Source organism: Calliopsis andreniformis, unplaced genomic scaffold (assembly GCF_051401765.1).
Source record: "Calliopsis andreniformis isolate RMS-2024a unplaced genomic scaffold, iyCalAndr_principal scaffold0022, whole genome shotgun sequence".
Lineage (NCBI taxonomy): Eukaryota > Metazoa > Arthropoda > Insecta > Hymenoptera > Andrenidae > Calliopsis > Calliopsis andreniformis.
In genome coordinates this window covers 7,309,820-7,334,316 of record NW_027480432.1, presented here as the reverse complement: position 1 = coordinate 7,334,316, position 24,497 = coordinate 7,309,820, and the positions used below count along the sequence as shown (strand labels likewise).

Sequence of the window (24,497 nt, the reverse complement as noted above, 5' to 3'; positions counted from 1 at the left end):
AATAGGAACAATTACCAACAGTTGCTTAAAGAAATAGCACAAGGTAAACGCCCCTTAACAACTGGATCCAAGAAATAAAATATCCATATTTGCCAAGATAAAATTCAGTACAGAAATCAAAACACCATTATCCCTAACCACTTCTATTGGAATTAAGCTATCAATGCTTTCACGCGTAGGAAAAAGCCAGCTTTTTATCTCGAGTTCACAGACTTAATTCTTGTATTCAGAACTGATACTGCAGATAGAAGGAAATTATCTCATTGAAACAGCCTAGCTGTTTTATACAAGAATGTATTTAATTTGACGATAAGGGAGCTTCTGCTCTCCAGATTAAAGACAGAGGTCGTTTACCTTATTAACTTTCTCACGTTTCTGTTCCTTTTGAGCATACCTGACTGTGAGGGCTTCTCGCACTGCGTCTTTTGAAGACTGCTACACCTACTACCGCGGCAGCCATGAGTGCAATTCCAGCGAATGCAAGCGTGAAGTAGACAGATCGACTCTCCCTGTGGTAGGCCTCCCTCCTCACAGAGTAACCCTATATAGTAGGATGGATAGTATAGAGTATTTTGTCGAATCATTTGTTGAAACATTTGTTGATTACTCTTACCGGTTCAGAGTGAGAAATGTCATGGGTCATGCTGTGGGCTGCTCTGACGAGTCCCTCGCTGTGCATAGCGGCTACGGCTGAGGGTTGTTCTGGTTGCTGTTGTTGTTGCTGCTGTTGTTGTTGCTGTTGCTGCTGCTGCTGCTGCTGCTGCTGTTGAGTGTCTTTGATGTCATTTATCGAGTCGGTTTCTTCCTGTTGCGCTTGCTCGGTACGTAATTCGCCGCGTTCCGCCTTGCGCTGCTCCTTGCGTGCACGCTCCAGTTGCTTCTGATGTTCTTTTTCTGGGAAACGAAATATTGCCTTCAGTGTACGCAAGGGTTAACCTATTTTCCACGTTTCACGATCTAAAGTCACTGAATTACCTTGTTGCTTGCTGGTGACATCAGCCTGATATTTGTCTAAAATCGCTGCCTCCGCTTCTCGCGTCATCGCTAACAGCAGTCCAGGAGTTTCATCTTTGCTCCTGAGGGCCAAAACGTAATCATCCATAAGCCGTCCAATTTTTGCGCTTAAATCAGGGTACCTAAATATAACGAACGAAACATTCTATATAGTATTTCATGAACCAAAGTGTACACGTATCCTGCTGGTATTAAAGTCTACAGCTTGGTATTCTGCGACTGACGTTCTCTTTTATTGATCGACACAGTACCGTTCTAGCATCAAAAGACTCTGATTGGTGATTCTATCGATTTCCGCCAAGTGCTCGAGCGTTGCTGGTTTCTCGCGCTGAGCCTGTTCCAAGCTGCTGTCCAGCAAGTGTTTGTAATGAGCGATTGTGTGGTGCCTGTCTTTGTGGAGGGCTCTGAGCAGTTTCTGCAGACACTTCTGAATACGATGCATCTGAAGATAAAACACAATGTTGCTACAGACGACAGACTTGCATACGAATAGCTTGGTATCTAATTTTTCATTAGCTTACATTTGGTGGTGTTTCGTTCAGAGCAGCAGTGTAGCAAGACATTGCTTCCTCGTTCCTCTGTTTAACAGCTTCCTATGATTAACAATGAACCTTATTCTTTGTTTCATGTTTTTTGATGTTCTTTTTCTATTAAACTACGTACCTGCACCCTCTGCTGGTGCATAGCACTTAATTGATGTTTCTCAGCGGCACCACTTTCCTCTAGAGCAGCAACTGTCTCTTGGAATCGCGCAGTCATCCAGCGTTTGAAGGCATCGGCGGCGACAGGGTTGTGAGCTCGGATATCCTGGTATTTCTCCTCGAGATCACTCCAATCCTTCATCACCTGAAAACGTTGTAGCACAAAGATTTCGACACTAGTGTCCCGCGAGGTGGTAACCGTCTCCCGTGAATTTTATTCTTTATTTAATTAAATACCTACCCAAGTCTTTTTGATATACAAAGGCTGATAATATCGTGTAGAGTAAAAACTATATTGCAGACACTTGTGACAAGATAGAAAAGACGAATTCACTGCAAACTTGTGACTGAGTCCATGCAGTGGACTTAGATAAAGTAAGATGTAGATTTAGAAAGGAATTTTAATCAGTTTTGTGTTTCACGAGAAGTACTATTCAAAAAAGCTATTTTAAACCCTGTCAAGCTTCCACAACAAGCCTTCCTTTTTCATTACTATGCTTTTTCTTGAATATAAAGCTTTAATTATGCTTCTTCCTCTTCTACATCATCAAAAGTGTCCCAAACCAAAAGAGATTGTGCAATAAAGACTAGCTTCTAGTTCCTACGAACGTGAAGGGCACCCTGAACAATAATACCCGCTTACTTTTGTCACTTTCTCTTTGTGCACCTCCTCGAGCCTCATTTGTGCTTGTTTGTAGCTCTGATGCTCTGATCGTGGATCGAAGTGTGTCAGATATGGATCAGGCGTGCTCTGAGATTGGAGGGACTGTTGTGTGCTGGTGCTAACTGGTAATGGCATCGCTGTCACGTCCTGTTTCGGTTTCTCCGTGGTTGAAACTGTCGTTGATAATCGACTGCAAAAAGGGTGGTAAATGTTTCACGTTAGTGTCGGTCAGAAAGTAGAAGTAATTTACCTAATATGCATACTCACCTTGTCGTGGTGTCGTAATCGTCGAGGTATTCCTCGTCGCTTTCGTCATCGTCAGGCTGATCGCTGAGCACGTCCTCAGGGTCTGCCTCCGAATCATCTTCGTCATCTGCGTCCGCGTAAAGGTCGTCCTCATCGTCGAGATCATCCTCGTCTTCGTCGAGGTCTTCGTCTACACCTTTGGGAATTGGCAAGTCGATGGGTCTTTTGGGTTTCACATTTTCTGCAAAATATAAGAGAATATTTTTTTGTTTAATTTAGTAGTATATCTACAGGGGCTACTCGCTATAAACTTATATTTCCTTCAGTGTCGGTTTCGTCGAGACAATGGTGAGTATTCTGTACATTATTTATTAAGTTAATCTTAAAAATGTATACGTGTATTTTTTAGGAGTTTGTTTCTAGTACAGAGTTACGAGATTATAGCGAGTAGTAACTGCAGGGGTTTTATATGATTAAAGATTGAAATTAGATGAATTATGAAAGGTGAAATTCTATCATTCAGATTTTTTAATAATTTTCTATGTAATAGAAATGTGTGTCTCTGTATTTTTCCACAATATAAATTATTTGAGAATGATTAGTTTATGAGGGTCATATTTAAACAATTTTCAAGCTCCAGAATCCTTCATCACGAAAGTGAGTACATGTAGTTGGCTGGTAACAGAAGGTCCAAAAAAATGAATCAATGAATTACGCAGAGCGCTATGAAGCGTGACTGAAACTTAAATTGTACAAATGTGATTAGTGTAACCATTTAGCAACACACCTACTCTACAACTATAAAATCTCAAGTGAAATACATGCTTTCAAACTCTAATTAAAGAGTAGACTTTTTTCATGCACTACTTTATATACTGACTACATTTTCTATTCTATAGATGATTCAATGAATTCTAGATACATACTAGAACAACGAAATAAATTAATAATAAATTCATAAGTGTCCCATAAGACTAATAGGACCTCAGTTTTTAGCAGGAAACAATTTTTAAATACTACAGGATGGAAACTAAGATATACTGCGTTTCTATTTTCAAGAGTACCAAAAATAAAAACTTCTAGTACCCATTTCTAGATTTTTAGCTGTAAAATATGTATCTATGCATTTTACAAAAGCCTGTGTACCTGTTTCTATAGATTTTGTATTTAGAATTATTATTTAGAATTCTAATAATCCACCCTATACACGAAGCTATCTTGTTCCATATCGTAATATGTAGAACTGTATCTCACAAAAACGTCTCACATGATTTTCAACAGCTCACACCTCCTACAAAAGTAAAATCGCTTGACGATAAGAAGTTTTCAAGCCTGTTCACCAGAAGCAGTGATACACTTCGAAATTCAGGCTTCAGACGAAGTCGCGGATCTCGCGTCTTTTACGCGGCTCGTACCTCTACCGCGGTGAAAAACTCTAATTTGTCTCTGTTATGTTGAAGAGGACAGCCGTCTTGACTAACTAGGTTCTCGAGATGTCCCATTCTCCGAGAATAGACACGCTGATGAGCTGACTTCTCGAGTTCTGCAAAGGCAGACAAAAGCTTCGCCCAGCGTATCCTCAGCGGCTATCCTTTTATCTGGGTCACGCCGCGGTTGTGTTGGCAGTTTCTCTCTGCGAATATTAGTACATCTATTGCTCAGATCGGAAGTTCCCTCGTTTTCTGTCGCGATACCAGTTCGAAGCAGCATCATGATTCGAGAGGACGACACAAAAAGAGGGGTGCAGTAGTATTATAGATGTTGTTAGATGGAGATAGGACGAAATTCAACCCTGGTCAGAGTTCTCTCGATATGAGCTCATAGTCGTTTCTCTTTTTTTATTTTTTTTATTTCTGTTCGATCTTAGGAAGATTTGGAATTTGTGCTAGGTAAACTTTTTACTGGTTATGAAACTTGAGCTTATATCGAGAGAGAATATATTATCCAAGAAGATTACTTAATTTTAGTGTTAGTAAGCTCTTATTTAGTGTGATTAATTAAGAAGTAACGACTCTTTTGATATAAGCTCATATGTACTTTTAGAATTCTTGGAGTTTTCTTCTATATTTTATAGCTTCCTGCTTGACAAGTCAATAATAAACTATCGATATTGGAATTGGAGTCTGAAAAAGATACATATACTATTCAAGGATTTGAGTTAATTCCAGTATTTACACAAGTTCCATTTCAGGAGATTTCGATACTATTCATAAGACCTATTCCTCTTCTTATACAGCACATGTGTATTATTCTCTCGTTGTAAACTCACTTCTATTCTTTCTCTCACTTTCTACCACTTACCTGTTTAATAAAACTGAATCAATGGATTGAATCAATGGATTGAATGTGCTTCGAAAACTTACTTCCATACTACACGTTATAAACTCGTTGCTCATAAAGAAACATTTTTCTTCATGAACCCTTCATAACATTCTCCTACTTCCTTTCATCTTCACCTTCGAACAAAACAGAACCGAGTCATCAACGCTTTCAATCAGATGGATCCCTCTTATTCTCTATAATCTCGTCGCGTGTGTCATTAGTACGTACAAAGTGGCATCAGATCTCAGAATAAGCACGTACAGGGTTCGAAAACGTACTTAAAAGCGCTTTGGCATTTGGAAGAATCGAATCTCGCACAAGTATGCAGTACTCGAACCCCTGAAAAACAGGAAACTACATACTATTGATTTATCGATTCTATGTGCAATATATGTTACGATTTCGCTCGAGTTCCATAATACTACGGACCATCTAGTCAATAGTCGAGTATTGGTTGTAGTACACGTCGAGCTAAGGTACTCGTAAAAGGCTTTAACCCGCAGTCTTTACTTGATGTAAGCTTGCTATTTATTACTAACGACGAACTTGTGAAGTGTAGATTATTTTTTAAGTCAGTTTTGCATTGATAATTCAGTAGGTTTTATGGAAAAGACTGAGAGATACTGAGACACTAATTTTGAAAAATTATGAAGGTGGTCAGGAGCTTGTAATGAGAAAATAGAACATTTTTATTAGTTAGATTTCGATTTTACTTAGAAGTACCATTTTTGGGTCTAAGAAGCCAAAAAGAGTTCGAATTGATTCTGTTAAGGTTTGAATTAATAATTTATTTTCATTATAAGCTTGTCATTATTTTTTCCCATTTCTTAAGACTTGAAACCTGTCTCATGTTTTCTGTAAATGTTTTTTATGAGACAAATAAGAATTGTCAATGAATGAATTAGCTTTAAAGATGACTCTCACGTTCTATAAGCTCACCATTGGCAACGAGTCCTGATATTGCATCGAATGAAGACTACATTTAAGAATCTTGCCTTCCTTTTACGAAGTACTCATGAAAAACTCTAAACTCAAAAAATTCTCTCTTCTTTAGATGTAAATCTCCCTCGCTATAGGCTCATTATTATTTGTCTCATTTCTCAAAATCACCTCCACGTGTCTTCCTAAGTTCCACTTCCTACGAGACAAGAAAATAAAAATTATCAATGCATGAACTGATCTCAAAAGTGGCTCTCAAAGCTTTACAAGTTTCTCACTGGTGCCAAATCGTGAAATTATAACAAGTAAAAGCTGTCTTTTTAAGTATTGCCTTCGTTTCTGGAAGTACTCAGGAAGGGTTCGTAACTACCCAGTCAGGTTCGAGCCTACTTGCGATATACTTCATCCCATCTCTAGTCACGAGGGGCTTCCACGTGTATTTGCCACGACCAGAGGGAGAGGAAGCTTTGCTCGGTCACCTGTGCAAATCGCCGCGCTGAAAAACTCCACAGCTCATCGCTCGGCTTGGTTTAAAATAACGGGGTAAACAAAATGTGTAGCTACTACCGAAACGAATAATCTTGTTGGTAAAAATTAGAGCGAACTGTGAAGCGAGCAAAATGGCGACGGTATTGATTGTTAACAGTAGAACTACCAACGATTGTTGTGTATGTGCAATACTGGTTTGTAGACTTATTACAGAGACAGTTTCTTGATAGTTTGAGATGTAACCTGACAAAGAATTCTTATGCAATTTTATGTTTTCGTGAACACAGTTAAAAGAAATGGGAACTATTTTAAAATTGGATTCGTTTTTCAGATATTATAATTTTATTTCTTATATTTTTTATACTTCTTAATATTGGATGTAGGAGGAGAGATACCATTATTGAAGAAATTAATTATTGAAGATAATATAAAACTGAGAAAAAGGACTTAAATAGTAGAATATAATAGAGGATATTTTTTATGAAAAAAGAATTATAATTGTTTTAGTAGTTTTCAGATGATTGGAAGAAATAACAGATATCGAGATTTGATTTTAAATAGTAGTTATAAATAATTCAGTACTATGTTTAAAAGACTAGGAATTTAATGATTAAATTTCTCAAGTGGTCAATTTTCAATTTCAATATTGCCAAGGGAATATTAAACCCATAGTTTCTGAAGCGTTTGAATTCCTAAACTTCACCAATAGGAACACAAGAATATTGCAATTCTGTAAGTTACTTGAAATGCTTGCTTTAACTTGGAATATGGTATTCAGGATTTGGAATATTTTTCTAAATTAATCAAAACGAAAAGAGATTTTATTTGTTATAATATTTATAAAAATTTGAGACGAAGAAATCTGACCCATTTAATTGTTATAAAATATAAGATATTTTGAATAGTATAAAAAGAAGCTGATAACTGAATGTCAATGATTAATAAATTTTTATCAAATTCATTTTGATGTTCCAAATTACTTACATTCAAGTAATTAGACTAGTATGAACATGCCTATACGAAATAAAAGCTTGAGAGGATGTTTCAAGTCAAGTAAAATAACACATACTGATTAGTCAAGTTACTTTAAATCACTTCCATTCGAGTCGCTTGAATATAAGTAACTAGACTAGTCTAAACAACCCTTAAATCTTAAGTCTTAACTCCTCCAAAATCCCCAACAATCATAACAACTCTAAACCAGCCTAAACAAAACAGAAACAGAAAAGGATACTTCAAGTCACCTAAAATACCATATTCACCCTGTTGAAATTCCCCCAAATCACTCGCATTGAAGCCACCTGAATCCAAGTAACCAGACTAGTCTGAACAAGTCCTAAGTCCTCAAAAGCCTCCTCCACCGATCCCCATCTTCGCCACATAAAAATTCCCCAGCAATCATACCCCTATATCTCCACCGAAACGGACCTCCCAAGGAGGAAGCCCTGAATGAACGATAATAATAATAATCCAAAATCCATAGGAGGCAAATCGTTCAAAAGAGCGTCACTGCGTCGACGCGGAATGGCTGGGTAACGCTTCCTCTCGGAGCGAGGGTTACCCGTAATTTTGCCAGTGATTCATCGGCGATTCCTATTGATTCCCTACACTATGCGGAAACGCCATCGAATGTATTGCCGAGGCAGCCGTGGCGTGCGCCGCCCCCAACGCCCCCTCGAGCCGCCCCTCGTGGACAAGTGTATTGGGGTCGAGTTTATTAGCTGGCACGTAGCAAGGTATTGGCATCGCGCGTTGTACATCGGGGAAGAAAAGATGCGCGCAGGAACGAGGAGAGCCATAGTGTTACGTTGCGCAGTCGTCGGGACTGTCGACGACGGACACGTTATTGATTGCACGAGCGAGCGAGACGGAAGCGGCGAGGGTGAGCCGAAGTCGGAAGCGGGCGAGGAGAAGCGGAACACGCTGGCTTTCTTGCCGGCCAGAAGCGAGGAGGCACGATTCCAGGGGAGCTAGTGGCCATTGAAACGTCCCACCGCCTTGCTGGCTTCAATGCTCCTCGTTCGAGGGTTACTCGCATTTAGGGAATCGTAAGGGAGATGAAAGATTGAGGATTTATAGAAAAAGGAGAGGGGGGATGCCGAATGATTTTTTATTTGATGGTTTGTAGGTCTCTTCGATGAAGTGTTTTCAGATATCGATGGCTTGGTGCGTGGACGTTGTGTGTTCAGTATTGGTAGAGTTTGAGGTTTTATAGAATTTCTCTGTGCCTACTATTGGGCAAGTTTGAGATTTTGTATTATAAAATCTACCTGTTTACTGTTGGTCAAGGTTGATATTTTATATTCTAAAATTGATTTAAGTCCACTTTCGATGAAGTTTGAGGTTTTATATTATAATATTTTATAGTATAAAATCTATTTATAATTTGTATTATAAAATATAGATTTTAGATTATAAAATCTATTTCTAATTTGTATTATAAAATGTACATTTTAGATTATAAAATCTGTTTATAGTATAAAACCTCAAACTTGACTAAAAGTGGAAAAAATCTTGTACTATAAAATGTATTTCATATGACATTATAAAATCTAATTATAGTATAAAATCTCTAATTTTATATCATAAAATCTATTTATAACATAAAATTTCAAATTTTATATCGTGAAATCTATTTATGATATAAAATCTATAATATGAAATTTTTATTTGCATTTCGTTTCAAAATGGTGGCTGGGCGAGGTTGAAGTGTGAAATTTCCATGGAAAATTTGCTGTCTTCTTTTAAAATTGTTGAAGAATTGTGTTCTGAACTTTTGACGAGCAAGTCTTTAGTTTGCTAGGTTTTGCTCAAGGTGTTGATTATTCCATACTTTACCCAGTTTGAATTATTACTTGGATATAATCGAGTACTTGACATGGTTTCTTAAAATGAGTTTCACTTGGTTTGAATTCAAAGTACTGGAATATTTTGAGTACTCTGACAGCTCAAACTTAGAACCCAAGCTGACTCACTTCTCTAGTTAAGAATAAAGTACACGTCAGTCTGGATCATTGGGCTTTCAAGAACCTTTTAAGAAGAATCTTATCTGAACTATAATACCTACTAAACTTTTACTTGCTTTCTATTTCTGCATTATTTAGTTCACTTTGTCATCTTAATTCCTCTATGAATACAGTGCTATAAAACCATCTGCTCCTTCATAAATAAATAAGTAAATAGTATTAATTAGCAATACTATTACGAAAAAAATATAAATAAACCACAGCCCAACCTGAAAAAGCCAATAAACCAGATCACCACTTCAACCCTGCTCCTTCATAAATAAAGGAATAATAATAATTAGCAATACTATTATGAAAGAAAATATAAATAAAAACTCAGGCCAACCTGAAGCCTGATAAACCAGATCACCAGTTCAACCCAGTCAATCATGGCACCATGATCAAAAGCCTAAAATCACGAGTCGTCAATGGGGGCTCTCAAAGTGTCAACGAATCTCCTCGAGCTTTTAACGAGGAAGTGCACAAAGGTGCCGAAATGTTTGCACAGACAGCTGCTAGGAAATAAATAACCGCTTTATAAGTTTCATCACCCTCTTCTTCCGCCGAATTCCCATCGCCACCCTGGCCCTAAAACCAACGAAAACCCGAGTGCAGGGCAAGTGAAAACGCGAGCTTCCTTTGTGACTTCGTTTAAACGCACACACGTCGGTGATTAATGGAACAATCAGGAGAACCCGCTGAAACGGTTCAATGCTATTATACGTGTCGATGGGCCCTAGAAAAGTGCGCTTGAAACGAAAAGGCTCGATTAAAATGAGCACAAACGGAAAGTGACAAAGAGCGCTTTGAATCGGGCTGAGGTGTGCATTCTGTTTACTAGATATCAAGCTACACGTGTGTTTTCCATGTTTTCTTGCTGATCTTGTTACAATAACAGCCACCTGCCTTTTACTGGGATAAATGTTCGAATAGAAATTTGATACTGAAGCGTTTAATTTATTTTACTTGGAGTTTGTGCAGTTACACTGTGCATTACTGTCTGCATTAGGTATGATAATGCATGTGAGCTGTTCACTGGTCAAATTGTTTGAACTCTAATTTTTGAACATGGTTATTTGTGATTAACTCTACTTTCTGAATTTTCCATTTGAATTTTTTAAAAGTGATTAACTCCGCTTTTTCAATGCGATGATTTGTGATTAATTCCACTTTTTGAATGTGGTTATTTATAATTAACTCCACTTCCTGAATTTATTAAAAGTGATTAACTTTATCTTTTGAATTTTTCATTAGAATTTTTTAAAACCGATTAACTTCACCTTTCGAGCTTTTCATTTGAACCTATAAAAGTGATTAACTTCACGTTTTGAAAGTGGTTATTTGTAATTAACTCCACATTTTGAACGTGATTATTCGTAATTAACTCTACTTTTCGTATTTTTCAAAAGTAAATAGCTCCACGTTTTGGATTTGTTTAAAATTTAATCTCAAAGTTCTTGATCGATGCTCAGCTTTTTATACTTGAAATAAATATAAATGTTTCTGTTTTGTGGAGTTAATCGATCCAGCAAAGAAGGAATTATTTATAAATACTTCACTGGTTTTGAGAGTACGCGTTACTGTATAATAAAAATCTCTAAAATTGGTTTTGCAAGCTTTTCCCATTTATTGCTTTTTTAATATAAGACTGGGTAAATTGGTGATGTATTCGCAGGTACGTGACTAGAATCAAATAAGCTGGATATATAGTGAGATCATGCATCACTAGCGTGACTGGTGGGATTAATTGGATAAAACCTGAGATTGGTGATTTATTTGTGGTGGTAGTAATGATACCTTTGAGGTGAACGTACATGACGTTGGTAGCCTGGGAAAATTTGTATTTTATGCGAACTTTGACGTGTATTTCAGAGGAAAACTAATTATGTAGTAAATAAAAATCAGCTGATTATGTGGTAAATAAAGATCAGCTGATCATGTAGTAATAAATTCTCAAATTTCAAAAAGGATTTAAAAGCATAATGCAATGCAAATTTTCAAATATTTCTTGATAAATATTCGCCAGGAATATAAAACAATTATTTACTGTATATGAATTTATATTGTATTGGTCCACAAGGAATTTAAGTTAATATTCATTTTAACATATTATGCAACATAATATTTTTCCTTTTCATCTGTACGAATATATTCAACATATATAGTTATAGAGCACTTGGAATGCTGAGATATTACTTCAAACAAACAGAAATAACTTTAATTCCAGATATTGTCATGTTGGTACTGCCTGCTCTTGCCCCAACGAAAGCTCGATGGTAGATCCTGGTATTTGAAAAGGCAAGCAAGTAGCACGTAAACTGACTCAGAAACGAGTTTCCTACATTTCATAAGCTCCCAGCTGCTTTTAAGTTGGAAGCTTATATTTTGAGATAAAACTGTGTATTCTGGGAAATTTCTTGACTTTATGTAATAAAAGAAGAGGGAAAAGGGAGGTCTCTGCTTATTACAGCACAGTATTTCTGTTGCTGTTACATTATCGTGCCCTGTACTGTATCATTTCAGTCTACCTTAAAAAGTAATCAAGCACAAAGGCACAATAAGAATAATTAAGCTTCAATTTAAACAGTAGATATTATGATACGAATACAATGCTTTTCAATTTTGCCATGAAAGGCTTACCCCAAATATCACCACTGTTTATTCTGGTATATAATACTAAACACGTACCTCATTAGTCAATGCAAGATATTATTTCTCATATTCTATGTTTTAATTAACATAATTAGGTCAACTCGTCTACCCCCGACCGTATTAACAATTTTCATGGTAATTAACCATGAAGCGCTAAAGCTTTCAAAATTTGCAAATAATAATATACTGTTGGCTCTCTATGGGTTCATAGACCAGCTCATTAACCTCAAGCTTACACCGAATAACGCATCTTTATAATGGGCCCACACACACTCTACTTATGTCTCACTAAAACTGCAAGCAAGAGTACGTGAAAAACAAAACTCTTCCGCCCTAAAAATAATTTCGAGATATGCAGAGTGTAGCAGCGAGCTCATAACAAGACACTGTACCAAAAAAGTCGCTTTCATGATTCTTTTAAACACATTTTCTAACATATGGACAACAAGTAAACTCATTCACAAGCCTGACCTTCTAGAAATCTCTGGAAAATTCTTTTAAAGTAATCTTTCGTACCACCCTACTTCTCATGCATGTGTAGGGCAAACTGGGGTCAAAAGACATGAGGGAGGAAAGTAAGAAGTTAAATATTTTAAACTATAAGTATTATAATTGTTGAAATAAGTGTTATGTGAATTTCATGAAAGGCAAATTGATTGACCATTTTTTTTATATAAAATTTTCGATCTTAAGCATTAGTCATGAAATGAGTAATAAATAGTGAAATAAATGAAGAATTGTCCATTAACACTAATTGTTCGAATACAGTTTCTTGAGAGTATATAAAAATGGCTAATTTTTAACTTGTCCTGTTCTTCAATCCATTAAATTTATTTATTTATTCTATTTAAGGTCTCTTTGAATATACAACAAAAAATAAGAATAATATGCAAAGATACAATTTATATATAAAAAAGCAACACTCTGACAGACCCATAAACATTAATCTGCATATCAGTCGCTAATTACCATGGCACAATAATTATCCATTAGATGTCCAAGGCTCCTTATCCATTAAATTAAGCTTGTAGCGGTACTTTCGATCCCAGTCTACCCTACTCACCAACAAACAACCAAAAATCTACCCAAACGTAGTACACACACACTGTCTGATGAATGAATGATATGATGATATGAGAATGTACGTACGTTACGTACCTTTGAGGTGTTTCGGGCAGCACACGAACTCGACGCCCGAGAAGAGGGATATCCCGCAAGGCAGCAGCATCGCGAAACTCCTCAGATTCATGTTCCTCTCGCGGCAGGTGTCTGCAGCGGTCGCGTTCCATCTGAAAAGAGACCCACGTCGCTCTTTATCAACGTCCAAGCCTTTGCAGCGTCAAAGCGAAACGCGGGATCGACTGGCGCGACGCTTCAATCCTCTTAGCTCGAAATTAATTTCCCTGTGACCTGGGAGGGAAGTAAACGATCGATCGAGGGAGAGGAGAGAAAAACCGATTAAGAGGCAGTTCCCAGGGGGTCTGAAAGTTCAAATGCATTTGTTAGAAGTTCTTTGAGAGGACGTCGCTCGGTGACGGTTCTGGGGCAGTGCTGTGGGGTTCGTGTTACCGAAAGTCCTCTTACCAACTGGCATTGCCTTCCTTAGCTAGGTTCTTTAGGGACAATATTCTTATTCTTTAGCAATATTAAAGAGCCAAGAGGGGCATGGGATTCCTGGATATTTTCTTGCTCTGAATCAGGGTTTCTCAGGGATATTTGGTCGTCGAGGGGTCCAGATACCAAGTTTTTGGAAGTCTGTGAAGAAAAGTTGTGGATAAGATCAAAAGTAAGGATAAGGGAAAGGGAAGTTCGTGAAAGTGACCTATGTTCAGAAGAGAGCTACAAGCCAAAGAGGGTTGAGAAACCCTGCTCCAAACAATTCTATGAAATTCGATAGCTTAATGACTCAATATAGTCACCAAGCATCGCCTGATGAGAGGAATCATCGTCAGAGGGCTGTCTAGTCTCATTTACTCTCTTTCTTGGCCAAGTACCCTGAGTCCTCACCACAAATCTCTCAAAAAATGGAATAGCCTTGGCTATCTGCCTTCAAGATTCTTCGAAAATAAGCCAAAAAAGGTTGACAAATCCTGCTCTAAACAATACCATGACCCATGACATTCAGTATCTGAAAGACTTAAAGTAGTCAGCACTCATAGTCTGTCTTGTAGACTTTTTATCCTCTCACTCTCTTCCTTAGCCACACATCCAGGGTCTCAGGAGTCCCTATCACAAATCCCTCAAGAAGGTCACTAGCCTCCACTATCTTTCTTCGAGGCTCTTCGAAAACAAGCTATAGCCAACAGATTCGAAATTCACCAGGGATGATGGCCCCTAGGAATTATCGAACTGTGAACTCCAATAACGGGGAGTTGTTGCGCCGAGGATAGGGTTACGTGGTGTTCCAGGCTGCGCCGTAAATCGATACGCGTTGCTTTGTCTTCCTTGAAATTCACCACCTTACCTGTGCGATTCCCAGCATTTCGTCTGATTGTGGAGATGGTCGAACAGGCAGCCCTCAGGCACCAGCAGCGCGTCGCTTTGGAACGGACCCTCTGGAAAGAAATGGCCTGTGAAAAGAAAGGAACCGAGCGGAGGTTCCTGCCGCACATAGAGGCACTTTAATTTCGTTTCAGGGACGGAGGGGATTCTTGACCCTGTGTAACACGATTGCTCTCTCGCTCGTGGAGGCAACGTTGCGCAACGAAGGAATCGTGGATACTGTTAACTGAATTGTTATTTATGCTGGTCAGGGTCGAAGTTAGTCGAAGTTTTCTGTGGCCTGGAACTGGGCAACGATTGATGGCACTCTTGGCACGAAAACAAAGAATGAGTGGACATTTAATGCTAGAATATTGAGACTATATTTCTCACTTTTTGAGAGGACTTTATAAGGGACAACTATTTTCAATCCTCATTCCAAAGTAAACAGAGCTTTCTAAAAAGTGGTTTCAATTGAATGTGATCTTTGAAGACAAATGTTAATGAATCGAAAATAATTTTTGTTAGTTCAAGTTTTCAATAAAAATCAATCTTAATGAAAATATAAAAATGTCGTGTTATAGATACAATTTTAAATGAAAATTTCATATACCAACAACATGTGTATGCTAAATAGTTATTTATATAATTACGGTGTTATCGACTCAGAGTTAATTAATGGATTAACATTAGTACGAGTAATCCTGTCTACACTTGAATCGAAATCGTCTATGACCGCAACATTACGCGTTTATGCGCGACCCTAGCGAGTGACTCTGATTTGCAGTTTCTGCCGTATTGATTCTTCGGGGTTGTCGAGTGCTGCGTGCAGCGGGAGTGTATTAAGGGGTTGAGTAGTCACGAAGATCTATAGCACACCATGTGACGCGTTCTGTTGTCTCTTTCTCGGTTGGATACAAATATCTGCATCGAAAATCGTTCCCTACTTTTCCTAACAATCAGTACTGGGTATATTTGAAACAGAAAATATTGGAAATAATTACTGAAATAATTTTACTTAAAGAAAATAATATTTGAAGATTCATTATACAAGATAGAAATAGCTATAACTGAGAAATATAATAGTGTTACATATTAATTGAAATAATAATTTTCTACAAGAAATAATTATTAAGATTATATTATTGAATTTTATATAATATAGTATAAAATTATTAAGACTCTTAGATAAACAATTTTCAAAGAAATAATTATTTGAAAGAATATTTTGTATGCCTGAGCTTGCATTGATTATATCAAATATCATTTTTTATAATTATTATTTAAAAACGAAAATAGGTAGAGAAGTATAGAAACAAATTTTTAAAAAATTTTGTGTACTTCCTTTTACTGAAGAATAAACTTAGACAATTATGAGATATGGAAAGAAGTTCACAAGAAACGTTTTATTTTTTAATTAATAACATAATCGTCATTACTGTCTACCAGTTTCCAATTTTGCCTAAAAATTCAATGCCTCACTAACGATCAATGGCAGCCTTGCTTGTGTGTTTCATTTCAAATACGTCATTATTTGCAATAGAACCTGATACGAAATAAAATGAATTATTCGCGTGCTGCAGTAAATCTCAAGAAAATGGAACGCCACGAAATCGACGTTTAATCCCTCAATCATTCTAGTGTTAACAAAATTGACACGGTGTGTAATGATAGTAACGAAAATTATTTAACGATCGAATGGATGGAATTAAAACACGCCGCACGCGTGCGATACTTGAGGCAGCTCAAAGCGAAACGAACGTGGAATAGAAATCTCGTTTACGATGCAATAATGAATGTTTATTGAATGCGTCGATGACGCCGCTAGAGTCATTCGACGAAAGGGTAGAATGTTTTTCCCTCGTTAAAGTGGACGGTCGTAATGTAAGGCACGGTGTTGCGCACTAATGGTTCGAATATTCTCTTAATTAGAACAGGGAACGGCAGACATCAAAAGTTTCGTACGGTTAATGTGTATACGATGCAATAACGGACTTTAATTTCTGCTTTTATGGATACGAAACCGCAAATATGTATGTACGCGAAACTGGCAACGTTGATTATATATGAGTAACGAAGGAATATTATTTAGTGGACGAACTGTGTCTCCTGTGATTACCTATAATTAAGCGAAAATGTGACGACAAACTATCGAGAATATAATGACTTGTTTACGCTGTGTGTAAGGTGTTCGATGAGCAGTGTTGGAAATTTTAAAGGGCAATTTTATGGCCTAAAATAAAAATAAAAATAAGAATGAGAAAAATGTGTTTAAGGGTTCATTTCAGAGTTATTAATTGCAGAGGAAATAACTGAAGTTCGTCTGACTTGTGACTTATTCTACTGGCAACATGAAGTAGCTAAGTCAGACTGTGAATTCAGTAGAATAAGTCTCTAGTCAGACACAGTAAAGTCAGTAAGATAAGTCAAGCACAGTATAGTCAATAGATTAAGTTTCAAGCCAGATACAATAAAGTCAGTAGAATAAGGTCTAGGTCAGACATAGTAATGTCAATAGAATAAGTCCCAAATCAGACACAGTAAAGTCAGTGGAATAAGTCTTAAGTCAGACATAGCAAAGTTTATAAATTAAGTTCCAAGTCAGGCATAGTAAAATCAGTAGAATAAGGCGCTAGTCAGACACAGTAGAATCAATAGAATACGTCTCAAGTCAGACACGATAGAGTCAGTAGAATAAATCCAGAGTTAGAGACGTACAGAAATGAGTAGAATAACTCACAAATCAGACACATTTAAAACACTTTCTCAACAATTAATAACTCTGAAAAAGAATCTCAAATGCAGTTTTATCATTCTTGATTTTTCTCCTGCTTTGATATCACTCCTCAAAATTTCTAACACCTATTGTAAATATCCTGCACGTTTATTATTCCTAATTTATCTAATCAGAAAAAAAATCTAAACATAAAAAATACTACAAACGTGTTTAATATAATTATAAAAAAACTAAATATCAGAAATTAATAGGAAACAAATTTATAAATTTTCTTTCAAGTTCACACGGAATTTGTATATTTAAAATATTTTCACTGTCTCTACATATTTATCTGAAATTTTGTATCTCTTTTAAACTTATCATTTAAGTTAATTCATTTAATTCATCGATAAAGAGAAAAAAAATGTACGTGTCAAGAGGTTAATGCAATTAAATGAATCTCTATCTAAATTTTTTTTATCATTCTACATACCAAGACACCTATATGGCTTGACCCAACGTGACAATTTGCATTTAGTTCTTCCTGGTTTGCACCATCCACTGACCCTCACGTAGTGTGACGACTCTACGATGTTGGTGATGTCTCTTTTTGGGTAAGCCTGGAAACAAGTGACACTTATAATGTAACACTTCGTACACTATGAACTAAGAATTAAGGTTGATTGAGAAAAAATTCAACATCAATACTATTTTATAATAAATTCCAACCAAAAATAACTTGCACATATTTACTCAAATTTTAGACTTCATTTGTCACCATGTTTTCACTGTCTTTTTTCTGAGGAAATTTTAATTACTAACTAAACACTAGTGACTATAAAAAATTTAATTTTCCTTTGTAACATTGCACCAGCTTCTCTAGTGTTCAATTTTTTAACTTTCTTCGTCACCAATCCTACAAATAATTAAATACTATTAATCTATTCAATTATCGACGCTGTTAACAAACTTAGTAGCAAGTAATTAATGTCAGTAGCATACGGGAAGCACTACAGTTCTGCAGTTCTCTCCCTCTCTCATTTGAGTGACAGAATCGATTAGTAATAGCTTTATATAAAATTAGAATCGCTAGAAGCTTCGATCGCCCATTATCCACGTTAACACGTTTCGTGGCACGTGGTCAGTAGCGGCTCATGAAACCCATCCCAAGTGGAACTTCCTGTCGAAGTCTGCAATTATAACCCTCGATTCGATATCGAGATAAGGATATCGAAAACGCAGCTGAAAGTGCGAGGACCTTATCGTAACTTTGATTTTCTTACCTCTGGATATTTCGATTTTACCTTTTTCGACAGTTCGAGAAACCAGAAATTCTAGTGTACCACTGAACGCGTTAACTGTTCTGCGACCTACGATACTTATCGTAAATAGAACTTTAATTACAGAAATGAAATCATGCTATAATTACGAGTTGGAATTAAAGACGAGGAAAGGAACTAAAGTTAGAAGAATTCATAGAACTCTTATTCATTTATAATTAAAGATACTGTTAGTTTCATTAAATTGAAGATTAAAAGTGCTATAGCAGTCGAAAAGATTTCTTAAACGAGTTCAGCGTTTTAATATCTCGTTTTCTGATATTTTCTGCAGCTGCTTTTTCTTATTTTCAGTTTAGTATCTTCATTTTGGCGAGACTCTTTTTTCTAAGTATACAATGGAAATATAGAGTCACGAATTTGTTCGTAAACAAATCTCTATATTATTACTATTTATAGTACAGTAATATACTCTATAATATTAACTATTTGCTTAAATCAGAAAAGTATTAAACTTTTTATATTAAAATTGAAAAAGTTGGTTAACAATGGAACGTAAAAACTCGAAGTTAGGCAATTAGAAGAAAAATACAGTACAGTAGTTTTCATAATAAAGTAATATTCTAAACATCTACTAGTGAATAAATCTAAAAGTCATTGCACATATTATCCTCATATAATAACAATTATTTAGTAATAAAAACGCATAAAAAATTTGATAATTCTAAAGTCAATCGTTCTATTCTAATTCTCTATTCAATAATCTTCTCCCAATTAGATTTTTCCATTTCGACAGAGAAGTATGCATAAACGATCGTAGCTTCTATTTCGATGCATTTTTAATGCATAACGCGAGTAAGCATCGACTGTGTAACGACACTCGAGTTACTTCAGGAATATTGAAACCTCGCATGTCTATTCCTGTAAATTAATAACAAGCTTTCAGCGCGCGACTCAGAACGCATCTGCATAAGCGTATGCATCCTTTTGTGAACGAGTATTGTAGCTCTATGCAGTCTGCATTGTGTGTTCCCTTTGCGTTGCATTAATGCATGTCGATGTTCCTATTTGATGAAACATTTTTGCTCTGTGATCATTGTCGTTCTCCATTTCATTAAATTGTACCGATAATATTTTTCTTTCTGAATTTTCTTCTGCCTTGTTTAAAAAAAATTCAAGCTTTTTCAGGATTCTATTTAGAACTCTGGTTAATCAGGTCGTTCTACACAGAAAAAAATAACGCCAATATTGTTTTACACAGGCAAGCTAAAATAGCTTGGGTCGTGTATGCCAGCAAGATCGTACTTTTTGGCTGTGCTGACATTACCTTTAAGTGTTATCAACAGTTCATATACTAGTGAACAGAATTGTCGTATATATCACTTGCTACTGTGAAGCCAAAGCAGCTTGAGCGTTTAGGCTGCTGTGACTTGACTGCAGTACAGCTCGTAAGTATTCGAATGGAGTCACATGTTGAGAAAAATATAGGTTTCTTTGTAGTAACTGATGTGCACCCTCGTACAAAAGTATTGGAACACCTACTGTCTTCGATGTACTTTTATTTTGCAACATAAATAGTCAATTAATAGCTTTATATACTAAAATAAGACGAGATTTCGTTATGTCTGACTTGAAACTTATTCTACTGTTTTCTCTGTAGCTGAGTCTCAAGCTTTGGGACTCAAGTTGAGGCCTATTTTAGTGATTCATCTGTGTCTGGCTAAAATCTCATTCTACTTATCTCTCTGTGCCTCACTTGGAACTTATTCTACTGGGGTTACTGTGTCTGACTAGCGACTTATTCTACTAATCTCTCTGTGTCTGACTTGAGACATATTCTACTGATTTCACTGTTTCGCCAGGCTAGTGCACATAGATAGTAAAATAAGTCAGACACATTTCACGTAAGTTTTAGGCATTTTAAGTTGCGATTACTTACTGATTCTAGAACTTTTTTCAAATACATATGATCTGACCAAGCAAGTGTTCTAATACTTTTGAAGAGGAGTGTATATTCTTTACATTTCTTTCGTAGTTTTACCATATCTTAAAATTAAATGTACAATAATTACAGTAATTGTACTTTTAGTAGTAATTAATGGTTAGTCTAAGCAACAAATATCGGTTGCCACCAATAAATCTGTAATTTTCCAAATCTGTGAAGTCGTTCGAATACTCATAACGATACTGTACATCTATACCATCACTTAAGCCAAAATCTCCAGTCTCCAGCAATTGTGGCGTTATTTTTTTCCACGTAGAATTTCGAATCATCCAGTCTCTTACCTTCTTACAGTATTCGAGGATCTCCAGCTTGTCCGTCATGCAGCTCTTCTTATCCGCGGAGGAGACCCAGCGCCCTTGCTCGCCCATGTGCTGCGCCAGATACACCTCCCCAGCCTCGCACAGCGTGGCGACCTTTCGCAAAGTGTCTCGCATAAAGAGCCGCTCTTTTGTTACCTATGCACCCGTGACAAGTCGTCTCGCGGCGAAAGGGACGAAAATACGCGCAGCTGACGTCCGCTTAAGATGGTTGCATCGAAAGTGACGAAACTAGAGAGTTTTGTAGTACGTTCAATTTGACCGCGATTCAGGGTTTACTTTGATGGATATCATTACTCGAAATTATCTGGTTTTCTCTCTTTACTTTAGGATTGTAGAGAAAGGAGTATAAAAGAACAGACTCAAAAGGATCTACCCACCATTATAAAAAGAATCATAAAAAAGGTTATAAAAACGACCTTTTAAATTCGACAAAACTGACCATATGATACCAAAGTATTATGATTCTAAAATTAATGAAAATACTAATTGCAATTCTCAAAATTCATCACTAATTCTTTCTCTGTCATTAACTATATTTTACTTTCTTCATACTCCAAGTGAAGCAAGCGTTAAAAACCAATTTAACTATTATTAAATAGTTAACTATATAATAGTATTAGTGTTAACTATTATATAGTATTAACTATATAGTATTAACTATATAATAGTTAAATTTTAAATTTTTGTTTAAATTTTTGTTTTATAATAGTGTCAACTGTATAACAGTTAACTATATACTAGTAATAGTGTTAACTATATAACTATATAATATTAACTATATAACTATTAACTATATAATAGTTAACACTAATACTATTAGTTTTTTTATTTATCTATTTAGTATTAGTTAACACTAATACTATTAGTTTTATTATTTATTTATTTAGTATTAGTTAACACTAATACTATTATATAGTTAACTGTTATATAGTTAACACTATTATAAAACAAAAATTTAAACAAAAATTTAAAATTCAACTATTATATAGTCAACACTATTATAAAAGAAAAATTTAAACAAAAATTTAAAATTTAACTATTATATAGTTAACACTATTATAAAACAAAAATTTCTAAATTAAGGTTCAATGTCGACTAGCGTAGCTGGGAAGCAACCATCTTAAACGTCATAAATCATACGTACAGTTCGCTCAACCTGTCCGAATGCAAATCCCGAGGCAAACACTTCTAAAACTAGGATAGGGGGAGAGAGCAAGAGGGAGGGGGAGGTAGAAAAATTTCGCCCCGAGAAATGAGGAAAGCGGTCTCGCTGGTCGCCAAAATCTTCGGGTATTATTTCTCCAGGCTGAATGTAAATGGGTGTCTTTCTTTTTTCGGGGCAAGCTTTTTCAGAGGATCAAGACTGAGGGGCGTGAGGGGGAGGGGGGGACGAAAGGGGTGGAGTTTTCGCTGTCCCGAACGAGATGCGATTTTTAAAGTAGGGAATTCGGTCGTATTCTCGGTTCCAACACTTCCTGCGAAAGGTTTTTTTTAATTTTTTAACGTGCTAGTTTCTAATTGGACGAGTTTGATGGAAAAACTTGTGGCTATTTTTGTGACGGTTTTGTTTTGGGATTTTCGTGCTGGTAATTCTGGTGTCCAGTGACTGTGGAATATTAAAGCTTTCAGTATGCAGCTTGTTGTTCTGGATTTTACCTACGAATGAATTGGAGTGATTGAAACGATATTGTGGGTAGGGTTGGAGTTATTCAATGAAGTTCTTTTAGCAATTTGAATTTTGAATTTGGTACTGTTACTGAATTTATATTCTTTGTAATTGAGGTTGGAAATATTGAAAAATTTTCACTGACACAGAACAAAGAATATGATACTCGATGGATTATTTTTCTATTCAAAATTAACAATCGACCACAAATTTTGAGCGAAAAATATGAAGTAAATTGAATTTCAAAAAATGGAAATCTTTTTTTGATATCTGAAATGAATAATTGAACATGGTTCCCGAATGAACGATACAAAATGAATTTTTCAGCGAAACCATTTTGTATGTGTCTTTAATGTTTAAAATTGGTAGTTTAAAATTTACAGAAGTGCTCGGGAGAATATTTGTTTAATATAGGTAAAAATAATAACTATACATATTTAATTCTTGTGCTTTTTTTTAGCTTGACATAATGTTCTATTAACAGCACTTTTTGAATATAAATAAAAGATAGAATAGAATGAAAAAAACTAATGTAAAAAAACAGGATTTCAATCAATCTCGTTTTAAATAATTTCAAAGTTTCAGTATTAAATAATTTAAAATTCTAAAAACATTTTCTAATTTTAGATACTTGTGTATTTTTAATATATATTTCCAAATGGTACATCCTAAAATAAAAATAAAATACTTCTGAATTATAAATAATCCTAAATTATAATGCTATTTCGAAATTGTGTATCCTAAAATAAAAATTTCAAAACTAAAATACTTCTTTTGAAGAATAGTTTCGATTTTCTAAAACACTTTCAAACAGGTACTAACAACACCTGTATTTCATCTATGTCTCATAAAATCATTGAAATAAACTCCAACATTCTACCAGATGCAAAAAACGACTGAAAAAGAAGAGAAGATGAACTCGAGAAAATCCGAAAACCGAATATGAAAGGCGCTAACATGGAAGCTAAGCGCGAAATTCAAACAATTTATACCTAGAGCTCGTTCCACATTTCACGGGTAAAATACTGTATATCTCGCCTCTCCAGAGGTAGAGATAGATCACGCGAGAATATTCGCGACAGAATGGATGAAAGGTCTGTGAAATTTCGGACGGAAGCGATTTCCAGGCATCTCTGAGCGAGCTGGAAGTTCGCCGCGGCGTAGAATCGTCGCGCGCCGCCTCGATGGCATTCGTAAGGAAAAGGAAGCGTGCATTTTCGAGTGGTACTCACTTGCGGCTCTGATCTTCCTCCAGCGGGTGCCAACTCGAGCCTCTCCGACACCGCCTGCAATGCAGAAAGCAAGGAGAAATTCAGCTCGCGTGAAACTGCACGCCAAGACTCGCCTCTCCACCGTGTCGTCTAATCTCGCGGGACTTTCGTTCCGTTCTATTCATACGCTCTATGGAAATCCGGTTTAGCAGTGGCGCTGCCATGGTTCACGTATATACCTGGTGTAATATGTGCACGTTTCAATGTTTCATGGTGGGATACCTCAATTGGATCGCGGAATGTCCTATAATGCAGGGTTAGGTCGCAAAACGGGGTGTAATATGTAATATGTAGGCGTTTCAATATTCTAAGGGATGGTGGGATACGAACAGTAGGGGTCGTAAGGTTACGACCACTTGGTGAAAACGTTGTCGATCTTTGGACTCTGGTAACTTCGTGAAAAGAAGTCGTATAATAATTATCCTAGAGTCGTTTTGAAGGTTGAACCCTCTCTTTTCACATCCCTAAGTTGAATTTTTTCGAAAATTCTTTTACACTAAGAAACAAGTAAAAAAGTGAAGATAGTTTTACCTCAAAAAGTTGTTCAAATTCAAACAGCTCCCAAAAGTTGAAACAATTTTTCACGTAACTAAAATCACCATCAATTTGAAGACTAAAGTCTCCTCTTTATGATGCTCTCCTAAAAGTTTATACATAATATCTTTTTTTGCTGTGTCATTCCAATTGAGGTGGGTGTGACAAAGCTTAAAATAGCTGAAAATAGTCTAA

At 36.1% G+C, this 24,497-nt stretch overlaps 1 protein-coding gene across 3 annotated transcripts in view; it reads right to left on the bottom strand.

Annotated features, from left to right (window-relative positions):
- Positions 1-24,497, bottom strand: part of Appl (amyloid-beta-like protein) — a 56,029-nt gene that overhangs the window by 4,140 nt on the left and 27,392 nt on the right. The window contains exons 3-15 of one of the 3 annotated variants that reach the window (XM_076390343.1): positions 23,730-23,783; positions 20,793-20,924; positions 17,723-17,849; positions 14,497-14,587; positions 13,191-13,321; positions 2,647-2,866; positions 2,359-2,569; positions 1,678-1,860; positions 1,536-1,607; positions 1,266-1,456; positions 976-1,136; positions 614-894; positions 395-541 (exon numbers count right to left, since the gene is read on the bottom strand). In XM_076390343.1, the coding sequence (XP_076246458.1) occupies positions 395-541; positions 614-894; positions 976-1,136; positions 1,266-1,456; positions 1,536-1,607; positions 1,678-1,860; positions 2,359-2,569; positions 2,647-2,866; positions 13,191-13,321; positions 14,497-14,587; positions 17,723-17,849; positions 20,793-20,924; positions 23,730-23,783 (2,001 nt within the window). The remainder of the gene's footprint in view (positions 1-394; positions 542-613; positions 895-975; positions 1,137-1,265; positions 1,457-1,535; positions 1,608-1,677; positions 1,861-2,358; positions 2,570-2,646; positions 2,867-13,190; positions 13,322-14,496; positions 14,588-17,722; positions 17,850-20,792; positions 20,925-23,729; positions 23,784-24,497) is intronic. The other 2 variants (XM_076390345.1, XM_076390344.1) reach the window with 2 other exon arrangements.